Raw genomic sequence first — 15075 nt, 5'->3', positions numbered from 1 at the left:
ATTTTTGGCCTACATAGCTTTGTTTTACCTTGTTTTGAGATTGCAAAAAACTAGTACAGACTTACTATTCTTTGACTTTACAATGGTGCGAAAGCAATACTATTGCATGCAGTAGAAACTGTACTTTGAATTCCGAAGTGTGATTTTTTCCCAGGCTAGCGATAGGAGGCACAATCCTCTCTTGTGATGCTGGGCAGGGGCAGTGGCAGCTCCCAGTCAGCCTTGGGATCAAGAGGGTAAACGCCTTACACACTTACAACCTTCTGTTTTTCATTCTCAGTACAGTATTCAATAAAATACATGAGACATCCAATAATTTGTTATAAAATAGGCTTTATATTAGATGATTTTGCCCAGTTGTCAGCTGATGTAAGTGTTCTGAGCATGTTAAAGACAGGCTAGGCTAAGCCATGATTTTGGTAGGTTAGGTGTGTTAAATATATTTTTGAGTTAGGATATTTTCAAATTTTGATGGGTTTATTGGGACATAACCCCATCATAAGTTGAGGAAGATCTCTATATATATTCAAAAAAGAAAATGTGGAGAATACAGAAAACCACAAGTAAAGAAATAAAACTCAAGCACAATCTCAACACTCAGAGATGACAGAACCTATAAGATTGTGTTCAATTAACTTTTATCACGTCAGACGTAGACCGAACCATTACAAATTCTTTTGAACTGTTTTTACTTTAAGTCAACTGCTCAGAGTAGTCATTAGGCTAGCAAAACTCAATGCCTGAAAAAGACGCCAGCTCCTACCTTTCACCCACATGCAAGGCAGCTTACCTTCAATCAGTTGAGACAACTGTGTCCCAGTTACCAAGGTCTCAGTGACATCACTCTTTCGGGAGGCCTTTCGGTAGCGGATCTTGTAGCCAGTAATCTGACCGTTTTGTGTGGCTGGAGGAGGTGGCTGCCAGTGAATCACAATACTCTGGGAAAGACAAGATTATGGGGAAGACTGAATACAGCAAAATCTTGTTCCTGTTTTATAAATTATCTTGAATTCACTGACAGAAAAGCAGCAGGGTGCTCAGACAGAGTTTTACTTAGGGATCACTCAAAATTACTTTTTAATTTTAAAAATCCTCCATGATCAAGTGGGAAGATTATATTTGCGGGCAGTATGCTCTGGGCCTTTATTCTCCTGGGTATTTAGACGTTAGGCAAGAGTCTCAGAAAAGCTTTCAGAAGGAAAATATAAGGTCAGAGGGCACATAGATTAGGAAGTAAACTATGGTTAGGTGTAAGTTTCTCTTCTATCTCCATTGTGGAATGGCTGAAATTAGACAATTTCTGCCTAAAACTCTTCAAGAAGGGAATCATTAATTAATAGCTGGTTTTTAATTAAAGGACAAGGATTCCCATGGTACTTTTTGAAAGGACTGAGTGTCTCAGTTGTCAATGTAGTCCAGAAGCAGCTCTGGGCCTTTGAGAGGCACACATGGCCTTCATTGCACAGTGGACTCGGCTCAGAGGGAGTCTGAGCCTGTGCACCACTCTGACGGCTGTCTACCTTCACTTCACAGTGGGCTCATCTCACAGTACTAAGGGGCTGGGGTATAAACAACTTACTTCTTTCCACTTTATCACCAATGTTCTGAACTGCTAAGATCTATAATGTCAGGATTTGCAAAACCACAATGCATCTGCAGAAAGACTAAAGTAATCTTGGCATCAGAGAAAGGCAGTAAAGTTAAATGGAAAACACGGAGTTGGGTTCTAAGTCCAGCTTTACTGGCAGGTGTAATATCTATGACACCTTATTTCTCTGCTTGATTACAATTCTTTTGATATAGAATCTCCTTCTCTATAAGCCCTTCTGAGACTTGACAGTATGCCAATAAAAATGAATAGCAATATAAAGTTTACCTTTGAATTTCTTACTTCTAAGGACAGATTTTGAGGCGCAGCACTGGGAACTGGACAGGCAAAAAAAAAAAAAAAAGGAAAAAAAAATTTTTTTTTTCGGTCACCCACATATCACCCCATCATGTGATATTCCTGGCCAGACTTTACACAAATGCACATCTGAAACACTAATTATGCAACCCGAAGGTCTCAACCTAGCAGCCAATGCCCTCATGTTGATAGCACTATGTGGATAGTGATAGTCCCCCATTTTTTCTCTGAATAGTCCTTTCACATTTTTTATTGCCCCCCACCCCCTGGTTTTCTTTCATGAGACTAACATTTTTTAAATCAGGCCAGTTTATTTTTTTTATAGAATTTCCCTGTTAGACATATCCAAACTGAGGAAAATTCTAGAAATAAACAAGCAAACAAACAGGCCTGAATTCTTGAAAAACATTATGACTTTCAGGAAACAATATATATGCTTATTAACCACAATAAACACTGTTATTTTCTATACTATTATAATAATATTTTTTTTATATGCTGGTCTTAAAGATACAAATGTCCCGAAGGGGCACCTATCCCCCAATGTTTATAGCAGCAATGTCCATAATAGCCAACCTGTGGAAAGATGTCTATCGACAGATGAATGGATAAAGATGTGGGGTGTATATATAGACATATACACACACACACAATGGAATACTACTCCGCCATCAAAAGAAATGAAATCTTGCCATTTGCAACAACGCAGATGGAACTAGAGGGTATTACGGTAAGCGAAATAAGTCAATCAGAGAAAGACAATGATCTCACTCATGTGGAAGTTAAGAAACAAAACAGAGGAACATAGGGGAAGGGAAGGAAAAGTAAAACAAGAGGAAATCAGAGAGGGAGACAAACGATAAGGGACTCTTAATCACAGGAGACAAACTGAGGGTTGCTGGAGGGGAGGTGGGTGGAGGGATGGGGTAACTTGGCGACAGGCATCATGGATGGCACATGATGTAATGAGCGCTGGGTGTTATATAAGACTGATGAATCACTGACCTCTACCTCTGAAACTGATAATACACTATATGTTAATTAATTGAATTTAAATTAAAAAATAGTGAAAAAATAAGAATAAAAATAAAAAATGCCGGTCTTGACCTACTCAATCCCCTTGGTAAGCTGTAGCTTAAAAAATATTGCTCTAGGTCATGGTCACATGAATATAACTCAGCTTAGAAATTCAGTCACAGGTAAGCAATGAAACTGTCACCAAACACTGAGGAATTACAAAGAGCTATATGGCATACAGATATGACTGCAAAGTGAAATAAAGCCAGTCTTCCATCAGCCCTGGAATGGTCTGTGTTATGAACAAGCAGCAACATTTACTTATACAAAAGCCCCTACTAAAGATAAAAACATGAGAAACTGTTCCGTACCGGGCACTACATGTTCTACCCTCTCTCGGTGAATCTTTTAAACCCAATGAAGTTGCTATTATCTACATTTTATGCGTAAAGAAGCATGCTCAGACATGTAAAGTGACTAAAGTCCAGAAAAGGGGCAGAACTGGGATTTGACCTGAATCTTCTGATGTCAAAGCCCACGACCTCACCAGGGCCCCCACGCATGTTATGTGATCCAAAGGCGGAAAGACTCACCATCTGACAACGTTCGAACAGCAACATCTTGTGTGGACACTCCAGGACCATGTTTGTTGTAAGCCACCACTCGGAAACTATACTCTGTGTATTTTTTCAACCCGTTAATGGTATGGGAGTGACTTGAAATGTCAACATCCTTGAATAAAGTAAAATAATTCACATGTATACAACTCAAGCCGCCAAAAGAAATGCTGCAAAATAATTAACTATACAAATTCTGCATTTGATACAATGCAGATTTTTGTCCCTTTCACGAAATGCTATTTAACAATCAAAGCAGATTAATCAGAAACATTGGCAATTAACTGAGAAATACTGCTTGATGTTTAGTGACCCTTCCTGATAAAAACTACAGAATATAACTTGGTACAAAGAAATAGAGTCTGCTGACTTTTCATTTCCTATATACAACTTTTTTATCCTGAGATTTCTAGACAAGCAAGTATTGAGTTTTGGAAATATATATTTCCAAAATACTATTCCAATCAATGGATTGAAAAATGGCTTTGGGGCTCCTGGATGGCACAGTCGGTTAAGCATCGACTCTTGGTTTCGGCTCAGGTCATGATCTCAGGGTCCTGGGATGGAGCCCCATGTCAGGCTCCATGCCGGGTGTGGAGCCTGCCTAAGATTCTCTCTCTCCCTCTTCCTCTGCTCCTCCCGCTCATGCTCTCTCTCTCTCTCTCTCAAATTAATAAATATATCTTACAAAAAAAGGCTTCATCTTTTACCTGTTCTTTATCAGTCCCTTTTTCCATGTAGTATAATTTGTAATTCTGAATTTCCCCATTGCCAGACAATGGTGTTTCCCAGGTGACAGTGATGGAAGTAGGTGAAGCTGCGTAAGCTCGGATGTTAGGTGCCGGGCCAGGGAGCTGAACTAGAAAGAAAATTTTGAGACAGCAAATGAATGAAATTCACTGCACTCCTCAATAACCATTCTCAGCAATAACGTCACATTGGCCATGTTTTTAAAAACAATAAAAACTGAGAAAACAATTGATTTGATTGAAGTGCTTTTAGGATAATATATAATTAAACACAGTTCCCTTTCTATGACTCAAATTATAACCAAAAACTATCTGTGAAGTATCTCGAATGTATTCAAAGGAAAAAATAAACATTGTGGAATTTTTCTTGTGGTTTATAAAATCCCAGTTTTTCAGCAGGACTACAGCACATTAAAGCAGCCATCACAAAAAGAGAGTCTTCAGGGGATTAAAGGGTACACTTATCATGACGAGCCCTGAGTAATGCACAGAATTGTTGAATTGCTCTATTGTACACCTGAAACTAATATAACACTGTATGTTAGTTATACTGGAATTAAAGTAAAAAACTTAAAAAAGAGAGAGAGCCTTCTTTTGCCAGTCACTGGGGCTACGGTGACAGACAGAATCCCTGCCCACAAAGAATTCCCAGTCTAGAGGGAAGTCAGACGTATAAACAGTGCAAAAGTCACAAGTGCCAACAGATTTCATAATGACTGTAACAAAAACAGAAAGAGAATACACAACTCTGCTTTGAAAGGGGGATGTGTAGGCAAGGGAAGGACTGGGGAAGACTTCTGGGGAGCCAGAAGCTTCCTCAGATACCAAGGGAAAAATTATTCCATTCAATGGGGAGGATATGTGAGAAGACGGTGTAATGTGGTTCAGGGTGAATAGTGAATGAATGTGGGAGGGAGAATGCTGAGAAGGAGGACACAGCCAGATAACGAGGAGCTTTCGTGTGCCTCATTTCTTGTAGGTGTTAGGTAATTACTGAAAAATTATGAGCAGGAACATGACATGACATGATCAGATCTGTGTTCAGAAAGGACATGTAAACATACGCATGGAAAAAAACAGTAAGGGAATAAGATTAAATAATGATTTTTTAAATAGCTACCATTTATTGAATGCTTACACTCAGTCCAGCTTAAAGTGCTTTACACGTATTTAAATGATGTCTTACTTAATCTTTGCACTAACCCACATGAGAGGGATACTATTATCAGCCCTATTTACAGATGAGGTTGAGAGGCTAAGAACTGTTCCCATGACGGGAAAGTCAGTGAATGGTGGAGCCAGGAGCTGCACACTTTCTGATTCTAACATGTGGACTCAAGACCGGTTAGGAGATTATTCTGAGGCCCTCCGTGGGATGTATGTGACTGGAAGACTTGAGGGCTGGTTTGACTGTCCAGCTCTAACTCCTACAACAGCTCCCGTACCTTTTTACTATATTCTTTTTGTCTGACTGACGAACTGACAAGTTCCAGTCCCAGTTTATACACAAATTCCAGAGGTTGCCTATGCCTACACTGTGGGAGACATTCTATATTTGAAAACAACTTCTCTGGTGCCGGTGTTTCTGTAACAGAATCCATTAGATTTAAGGAACAGGGAAAAAACTGGCAAAATTTTGTAAAACAAACCAGCTTTCTTGAATAACAGCACCACAGCTTGGCAGTTCCGCTACCAAAGCAGAGAAACCTGAATGTGGTTACTCTGACAGTTGTTTGCTTTATTTAGTCATGAATCACGTTATTCACTTAATGTTAAGAGCATTATTTTGTGTGGCCTGACAGGTGGGATTTCTCACACTTCTGCTGCTACAGAAGACTTTCCTCTAAGTTATTAAAGGGGAAGGAAAACAAAACAATCCCACGATTCCCTTGAAATCACTTTCAATATATTCATTGGATAAACATAAGCAAATATCCTAAAAAGGCACTAAGAAATTCTTTCATTTCACCTGCACAGTGGCATAATAAATGGAAAAAATTTTAAGTTGGTTTGTTCAGCTAAGTATGTAAAATATTTTGTGAGGGCTGTCTCCAACACTTACGCCTCCCCTGCCACAGGCTGAACACCTCCAGATGAAGTACAAATCTCTCTCCATTAACTCGTCTTTTGCCAAAACATCTTCTAGCCACTTCCCATCCCTAAAATACTCTCTAGAGAATCAGGTTCCCCTCTATCTACATTCTTACTTAGTCTCTTCCTTCTAATCAAACTCCTTGAAGAAATGATTGTGCCGCCTACTTCCCTAGAATTACAGAGGTACAATATTAGCTAGATAGGATCAGAGGAAAGATCTAGAAGGCATCTGAGCCAGGTCTTTAAGAATCAGTAAAATTTGAGTGTGTATCAGCGGAGTCCCATTGTCTTATACTATTTGCCAGTGTTTGACAGGAATTAATTCATAACTAATTCATAAGGTCCTTTACGGCAAGGAACTGTACCTTCTGCACTGCTCTGGTTCGCAAGGCTATGTGGAAGGCAGACCGTCCTATTGTCTACTGACAGATAGGGCTGACAGACAGATGGAAGACTTACCCTCAGGCTGTGTTTCTACTCGGAGTGGAGCTGAACTCTCTCCGGAGCCATGTTTGTTTTGAGCCATAACTCTAAAGACGTACACAGTCGCTGGCATTAGGTTTTGAATGGTTACCTGCATTTCTCCTGGGCGACTGGTATTCTCAACACGTTCCCTTTGGACAAAGAGGGGTGTGGAAAGAAACAGCATCGGTTAGGAATACTTCTAGAATGTGCAGTTTCATTTTCATTGCAATTCCTATAGATACAATGCCATGTCAAAATCTTAACTTTCGACTCTGGGAAACAAACTGAGGGGTTGCTGGAGGGGAGGTGGGTGGGGGGACGGGGTAACTGGGTGATGGGCATCAAGGAGGGCACGTGATGTGATGAGCACTGGGTGTTATACGCAACTAATGAATCACTGACCATGATATCAAAAGCTAGTGATGTACTTTATGTTGGTTAATTGAATTTAAAAAAAATCTTAATTTAAGTCAAATTAACTCTCCAAAAAGCAAAACTTCGGGATGGAACAGTTTATGGACCTGAATATGGAGAGTGGCAAAGCTCAATCTCACATGGGTCTGATAACTTGCTGACGTTCTTGCTTAAACATCACTGACTCTCTGGTCATAACTGCCACTTCCTTTCAGAGAAGGCACAGACAAGGGTGTTCTCGCTGCCGTTTCAAATGGGGCAACTGGTCATCAATTCTGTAGGCTTTAGGAATCGCTGAGTTTTAAGGAGTGGTTTTCAAGGAGACAAACAGAAGGTGATTACAAGTATGACCCAGTTTTCAAAGAAAATATCAAAGAATTCTGTGTGTATTTTGGATGAAAGACTCAATAAAAAGAAAGCTAGAGATGATCACTTTTAAAGTTGGGAACGTCAAAAATTAAAATGATACTAAAGTAACCCAATCTATAAAATAAGCTAATCCTGATACTGATTTTTATAATTTATTTGTTAAAACAAATACTCTTTCACAATGATATCTAAACTGATTTGAAATATGTGACAAATTTTATGACAAACAGGACAAGTGAATCTAGCAGGCTAGTGTTATGAACGGAAAACACAGGAGCAGTTATCTGGCTTCTTTAAAAGCAGTAGCTTCCAGACTCTAACCTGGGGTCTGTGTGTCCCACACTTGGGTCCATAATTATACTCAGTCTACTGTACGTACCATAACAAAACCAGTCTGTGTTATACACAAGAGCTTTCGACAAATACTGTGGAAGAATTCATTTGTTCTAGACAAACAGCTGGCCTTTAAGGTTGTCGATCATGTAAGGAGAGATCTGTATCTATCCTGACAGAGTAATAAAAAGGCCCCAAACTACTCTGTGGACAAAATTACTTGAAACTACATAATCTATTTGAATTAAAATTCTTACTTTAAGATATTGGTAATTCTTCCTGAAATCACTCATTGAAATTTGTTTAGTTCTACATGACCATATGCCAGTCCGCCTGACTGTATGTGAACATTTACATTTCAGAGATTTAAGTACTTTTCAGTGGTTTTCTATAGTTTTTAAAACTACCTGATTTTTACCCACTTCTTCATAAAGAGTGATTGTCTGTACACGATGTTAGGTCCACCGGAGAAGAGGACAATGGCAACAAAAATTATTGCTCAAAGATACCTGAGGTATCGACGGGCATCTTCTCTTCAGCTAACCCTCCAAATCACAAGACTTAAAAGGAGGGTATCAGCTGATTTCTTACACTCTGAAGTTTCTGACAGTTGCTCTGATCACAAACGATCGCTGCCTAAAAGGAAGTATGGGATTTTACACTTGGCCAAACCACAAGCTCCATGTGCACAGATGAGGTCTGTTTTGCTCACTGTACATAACAGTTTAAACAAAGAGTTGAAACTATCTTGAGAAAGATAGTTGGGGGTGCTATTTTACTTTTTTTTTTTTTTAAAGATTTTATTTATTTATTCGACAGAGATAGAGACAGCCAGCGAGAGAGGGAACACAAGCAGGGGGAGTGGGAGAGGAAGAAGCAGGCTCATAGCGGAAGAGCCTGATGTGGGGCTCGATCCCAGAACGCCGGGATCACGCCCCGAGCCGAAGGCAGACGCTTAACCGCTGTGCCACCCAGGCGCCCCTATTTTACTTTAAATTGAAGTGTCTCGATCACATTCGCATATCAGAGCAGAACTGAACAGAACGCTCACGCGTGGAAGCAGCCCCACAGATATGTGCAGAATGCATGAATGGAAATTTGCCTCCTTACATAAACCCTGTATAGTAATAATATCACATACACCTTTTGTTCATTCCTATGTGAAAGGAAAAAAAAAACCAGGAGAAATGAGTGAAGGGAACGAAAAACTTAGAACCAATTTCTACAGAAACATTACCATTAAAAAAAAAATCAGTAATAGGTATGATTCCTTAAGATGAAATAATAAACAGCCAGTACCTGCAAAAGCCTTAACTCTAGATTGGTCTGAGGTCCCAGAACCAAGTGCCTGTCTGGAAAAAAACTTCTGACTTCAGGACAAGATCCAGGGTGAGTTATAAAGTACAATTCTCATAAACGTGTGAGGTTGCAATGGAACTTAGGTTAGAACGTGTAAACGAAGAGTCAAAGGAGAAAGGAAAAGGTACATTTTCTATTAGGACAGTGCAGGGCTAGGCATTAAGCGCTCCAATTCTAGTTATGACAAGCTTACTAATTCCTTCTGAGCCAGATAGTAAATATTTACAGGCTCAGAGACAAAATGGCAAATATTATGTAGTTACTTATATAACCTATTAAAATGTAATCATTTGAAAACACACAAAAAATATTCTTAGCTCCTGGGTCATAAAAATAACAAGTCTGACTTGGCCCAGGGTCTACAGCTTGCCAACTCCTGGGCTCAACTACGATACCTAAGGCTTCATCCATCTCTAAAATGTTATAACTTCTGGAATAACTTACTCTGCATTTTCCATTTAGTGGCTAATATCAGAAAAGTACTCCTATTTACACTAAAAGCATTGGGGAAAAAAAAAGTGTGAACACTTCATAGTTGAAAAGGCAGAGGAAGGACCCTTTGAAATCTCAAGAAACTCAGGCACCCAAACGAATTATACTTCATGACCAAGACACACATGCCACCTGGTGGCTGATTTTTTAAGTGCAGGAAGTAGCCGGATTTGTAAATGCAGGTAGTGGCTTCCATTCTCACACTGAATTCTTATTTTAAGTCTGCGACGAAATAAGTCAAGCAGAGAAAGACAATTATCATATGGTTTCACTCACTTATGGAACATAAGAAGTAGGAAGATCGGTAGGAGAAGGGACGGAAGAATGAAGGGGGGGTAAACAGAAGGGAATGAACCATGAGAGACTATGGACTCTGGGAAACAAACTGAGGGCTTCAGAGGGGAGGGGGTGGGGGAATGGGATAGGCCGGTGATGGGTGTGAAGGAGGGCATGTATCGCATGGTGCACTGGGTGTTATACGCAAGTAATGAATCATGGAACTTTACACCAAAAACCAGGGATGTACTGTATGGTGACTAACATAATAAAAAATTATTATAAAAAAAAAGTCTGCAACGAGAAGTTACTACCCTCATTTTTTTAGATGAGAAAACTTAAGATTATAAAGGTTAAATAAATTCTGTTTATAAAACAAGCAAGCAGGATCTGGTCTTCTGACTTAGTGTTCTTTCTACTCCTTAATGGCTTGTAATCAGAAATCATAAACTTCATTCACAAATGAAATGACAAAAACATGACAGTCTCCAAGAACCTTTGTTTGAAATATTCCCTCGATTTATTCTGTTCTCTCCAAGTCACTGCTCTCACCTTCGTCCCGGCCATACCGACCACAGGCCTAGATTAACTAGATTTGCCTCCCTGACTTCATTTCTTCTCCTCTTCTCTCTACGTAGTGCTCATAAACTACTAAGAAAAGGTATTTAATACAATCACAGTGCACACTTGCTCAGGAGTCTAAAATGGTCCCTTCTTAACTGATTATGTCCAAATTCTTACTGGCGTTATGACATTTGGCTCCGAACTTCCTCTTTATTATAATCTCTTACTAATTCCTACCAGAACTCTGGGCCAGTTAAGCTAGCTTTCTTACTTTCCCATCCATCAAACACCAGACACGCAAATTAAATTGGATCCTCCTTGCACCTCCTCTTCCTTTATATATACTTGCCTTGTCTTCCTGCCTGACAATTTAATTTTAAATTGAAGTGACAGATTCTCATTAAAAACAAAAGTATGTATAGTTTTAAAAAATCCAAAAGTCCCAGTTTTTCTCTCTCCTCAAAACCTGTCCTTCCCTGACACCTAACTGTGGCACGTACCGACCTGTATCTTACCAGACTCTTCAGGTCAGGTTTTCTCAGCCTTAGCACTATTGAGCTTTTGGGCGGGATAATTCTTTGTTGTAAGGGGCTGCCCTGTACACTGCAGGACGTTTATCAGCACTGTGGCTTCGACTCATTGGATGCCAGTAAGCATCCTCTCTCATCTGAGTTTTAATAACCAAAATGTCACCAGACATGGCCAAATGTCCACTGAAGGATGGGGACAAACTGTCCCTCGGTGAGAATCACTGCTTTCGGCATTTACACGCACATCAAAATACACAGATATGTCATTAAAAAAAATTCCTGTATCACACTTCCTATGGATATACATATATTAATTATGTGCCCATTCCTCCATCAATGGGCCTTTACTTTCTTTCCTTTTTCTCATTCTTACAAATAATGTTACAATAAACATTTTTATGAGTGCCCTATGTTTATGTGTATCCGTTATCTACAGAACATCTAGAAGCGTAATTGTTGGATTGATGGGTATGTGCATTAAAAAGGTAAAAAAAATTCTGCCAAAGCACTTTCTCCAAGGGCTACTCTTACACTGCCACCAGAAGCCTAGAGCGGATTTCTTCCCAGCATTTTAACTTGCTTAACACTACATATCATCAACTTAAGATTTCTGCCAGCCTGATAAGTGAAAAATAGGTTCACTTTTTGCATTATTTTGTATTTCCCAGACTGCGAGCAATGGCAAAAACATTTTTTTCTTTTCTTTTTTTTATAATAATTTTTTATTATGTTATGCTAGTCACCATACAGTACATCCTTAGTTTTTGATGTAGTGTTCCATGATTCGTTATTTGCATATAACACCCAGTGCTCCATGCAATATGTGTCCTCCTTAATATCCGAGCTTTAAAATCTCTTAATCTATCGATAATTTATTGTTATATATAAGACAGAGATACAACTTCAATTCTTTCCAAATGGAGTTAATTAACGCAACGTGATTTCTTGAGTAAGCTATTATTTCTCCATTGACTGCAATGAATTTATTCATTTAACAAGTAATTATTTAGTGTTATATGTCAGGCCCTGTTTAAGGTGCCCGTGATACTCTATTGAATAAGACAGACATAAGTAACAGGTTAATTAAAAGAGAAGATTTCAGAGTGTTAAATGTTCTGAAAACAAAACAAAAGCAAAAAACAAAACCAAAGAGGGTGATGTGATAGCAGTGGTGTTCTGGTAAATGTTTACTAACCAGCTCTGGTTTGTAGCGCTCGCCCCAGTAAATACTCGTGCCACGCCCTGTTTTGAGCTACCAAGTCATCACCAGGTCTGCAAAATTTCCTGAAACTTTAATATCTGGCTTGGGAACAAACTGGCTCTAGAACACCTTGTGTGATAGGGCCGAAGGGGGCTAAGCTGGGTGGGTATTCATGGAAGGCCTATGGAAGTATCATCTGAAGATGACAGATACGAAGCCAGAAACAGTTGTTTGTGAGGGAAATGCATTTCTGGTAGAAGGAACAGCAAGGGCAAAGGACCTGGAGTGGAAAGAAGTTTGTTACTCTGAGGAATTACTAAGTGTTTTTTCCTTTTGTGAAATACTACGAAATTAGCAATGAGATGTGAAAGACTATCGCGAGATATTTTAACACAGATGCCATTTGGTAGTAATGTCTTGTCTTTTTGTGTCTAGAACTATGTTTATCTTTATAATTCCCAAAACATCCGGCACAATGTTCAGAAAAACATTATTCTATGAGTAGCTCCATCTATCTGGCCCAAATGAGGTCACGCAGACTTCTCAAGAGCTTTAAATCAAGAGGTTTTGATGAAGGTTCCTATCCTTGCAGAACCTGACAGTCTTAAATACAAAGTGTATCAGCTGTAAGCAGCCTGGTAGAGACACAAGCTTTATTTCATGTGTGAGGGCCCTAACCAAAACACATATTTTAGCTTTCTTATTTTGGTATGAATGAAGAAATCTACTTGGCAATGCTAAGAATACATAGCACGTGGCAAGTTCCTCCCAAAGGTTTTATAGTAGGGTTGGGAAAACAGCACAAATACACATAAAATAGCAGAAGAGTAACAACTTATGGCAGTAAGAGATCATGTGTTATCATAATTAAGTGCCAATATTACTGACATGAACATATATAAGAGAAAGGCTGTATAAGCTGAAAAAGGTGGAGAAAAACGCATGAGGGCTTTCTGGGGCTTAATCTGGGCCATGAAGGACGAACTGACTTCAGCTTCAGTTGGGAAAGGGCGAAGCAACTGAGGTGAACATACTGGAAGAAAGGTGGAATGGGATGGGAATCAGACTGGCTTCATCAGAAAGAGAGTTACACTGGGAGGAGAGACGAGTAAGGTTGAACAGATAAAATAAAGCTGGACTATGAGTAAAGTGGCCTGGGGACTCTGGACAATCTCCCATAAGCCATGAAGAAGCCAAGTGAGCTCCTGAAAGAGGTGGAGATGAGGAACTTCATGAAAATGCGGTTAGGAAAATTAGCTCCTAATTACTTTGGTTCATTAAGGAGACCCCCCGGGAGCTCAGCAGCCCACATCCACATATGAGTACAGGCAAATATTCATTTAAGATTACTTCTATAAATTAAGTCTACCGTAATTTCTAGAATCTGACTGTTCTAATTCAGTCATGTCCTACGGCTGTGGTGACTGAACCTTATGAAAAAAGAGTAGCTCTAGTTATATATTATTATTTCCACCTAAATAGCTCTATCTACACCCTCTCCCCAGGTTATTCCAGAGAGGCAGGAAAGAATGAATACCAGGACCTCAGTCTGATTGGGATAAATTTTAATGACCTAAAATTGGGAAATACGCATCTTGGTGATCATATTTTTTGTACCAAAAATTGGTATAGATTCTGCACAACAAAGAGCCAGGGTGAACATGACTGGGCTGGGATAGACCAAGATGCAATGAACTGGCTCCGGACATATGGACACTTACCTAGCAATCCCCTCCTTGGTGTAGAAGACAGAGTAGGTAAGGTTGTCTCCATGAGGATCTGATGCAGGTGTCCGCCACGTCAATTTGATGAAGCGGGTAGAGACCAGGGAGGCCACGACATCCCGAGGAGCTGAAGGCAGTGGTCCCGTTGTGGCTGGTGCTAGATGGTCAGTAGTGGCACTGGTCAGTGAAGTGGGAGGTAATGTTGGGATGGCAACATCTTGTCATGTGCAAACATTGGGGAATATGAAGGGCAAACCACGACGGTTTTAAAAAAGAGAACAGAAAAAACAAAAAACAAAAAAGAAATAAACAAAACCACGATGGGAAATAAAATAAAATGAATGAACATAAAAAAGGCCATTAAACTGAAGGCTAACATGCAGGCCAGGGTTAACTACTGAAAACTAATGGGCACTATTCAGACACATCACTGTAGAGCAAGCAGACTTTCTGGTCACTATAATGGTTGTGGGCAAGGGACAGGGAGGGTGATGGCTGAGAGTAAAACATCTCACAGAAGGACACAGCAGTGACCAAGTAATTTTAATTCTGAAAGCAGCATGCAACACCTGTCAACCTTTGCACATAAAAGTCTCACCTATGATAAAAGCTCAGTACTTTTAGTTACTTTATCAAATATGGAATAACATGAGCCTAGTCACTCTGGACATAGGCCCAGGCTATCATGACCTCACTGCAGAGCCGGTATCTTCAGTTCTGCAGGAGACTCAAGAGCCACCCACATCTTTAACTTTTGTCTGATATTAAACACTGCTCTCTGTAATTCGGCAATACGCAGGCAAGTCTGACAACCTTCCTTACTTCACTAATATTACTTTTGCTATTTCATTTTCAATTCATTTAAATATAGCAATATAAAAACATGAATCAAAAATCCCCAAACCATAAAAACACAACACTTAGTAGCTTATCTGTTGGTTACAGTCCTCTCTACAATCTATATG

General features: G+C 39.5%; 1 protein-coding gene across 11 annotated transcripts in view; it reads right to left on the bottom strand.

The window, feature by feature from the left end:
* NEO1 (neogenin 1) overlaps nt 1–15075 on the bottom strand; it is a 235571-nt gene that overhangs the window by 41718 nt on the left and 178778 nt on the right. For 6 of the 11 annotated variants that reach the window (XM_026478465.4, XM_026478468.4, XM_026478469.4 and 3 more), the window contains 6 exons: nt 14108–14327; nt 6843–6997; nt 4251–4399; nt 3517–3655; nt 1877–1926; nt 791–938 (listed from right to left, as the gene is read on the bottom strand). In XM_026478465.4, the coding sequence (XP_026334250.2) occupies nt 791–938; nt 1877–1926; nt 3517–3655; nt 4251–4399; nt 6843–6997; nt 14108–14327 (861 nt within the window). The remainder of the gene's footprint in view (nt 1–790; nt 939–1876; nt 1927–3516; nt 3656–4250; nt 4400–6842; nt 6998–14107; nt 14328–15075) is intronic. The other 5 variants (XM_026478467.4, XM_026478470.4, XM_048221789.2 and 2 more) reach the window with 1 other exon arrangement.

This window comes from Ursus arctos, unplaced genomic scaffold, assembly GCF_023065955.2.
Source record: "Ursus arctos isolate Adak ecotype North America unplaced genomic scaffold, UrsArc2.0 scaffold_28, whole genome shotgun sequence".
Classification (NCBI taxonomy): Eukaryota; Metazoa; Chordata; class Mammalia; order Carnivora; family Ursidae; genus Ursus; species Ursus arctos.
The sequence above is the reverse complement of the archived record's forward strand: the minus strand, read 5'-3'. Positions and strand labels throughout refer to the sequence as shown.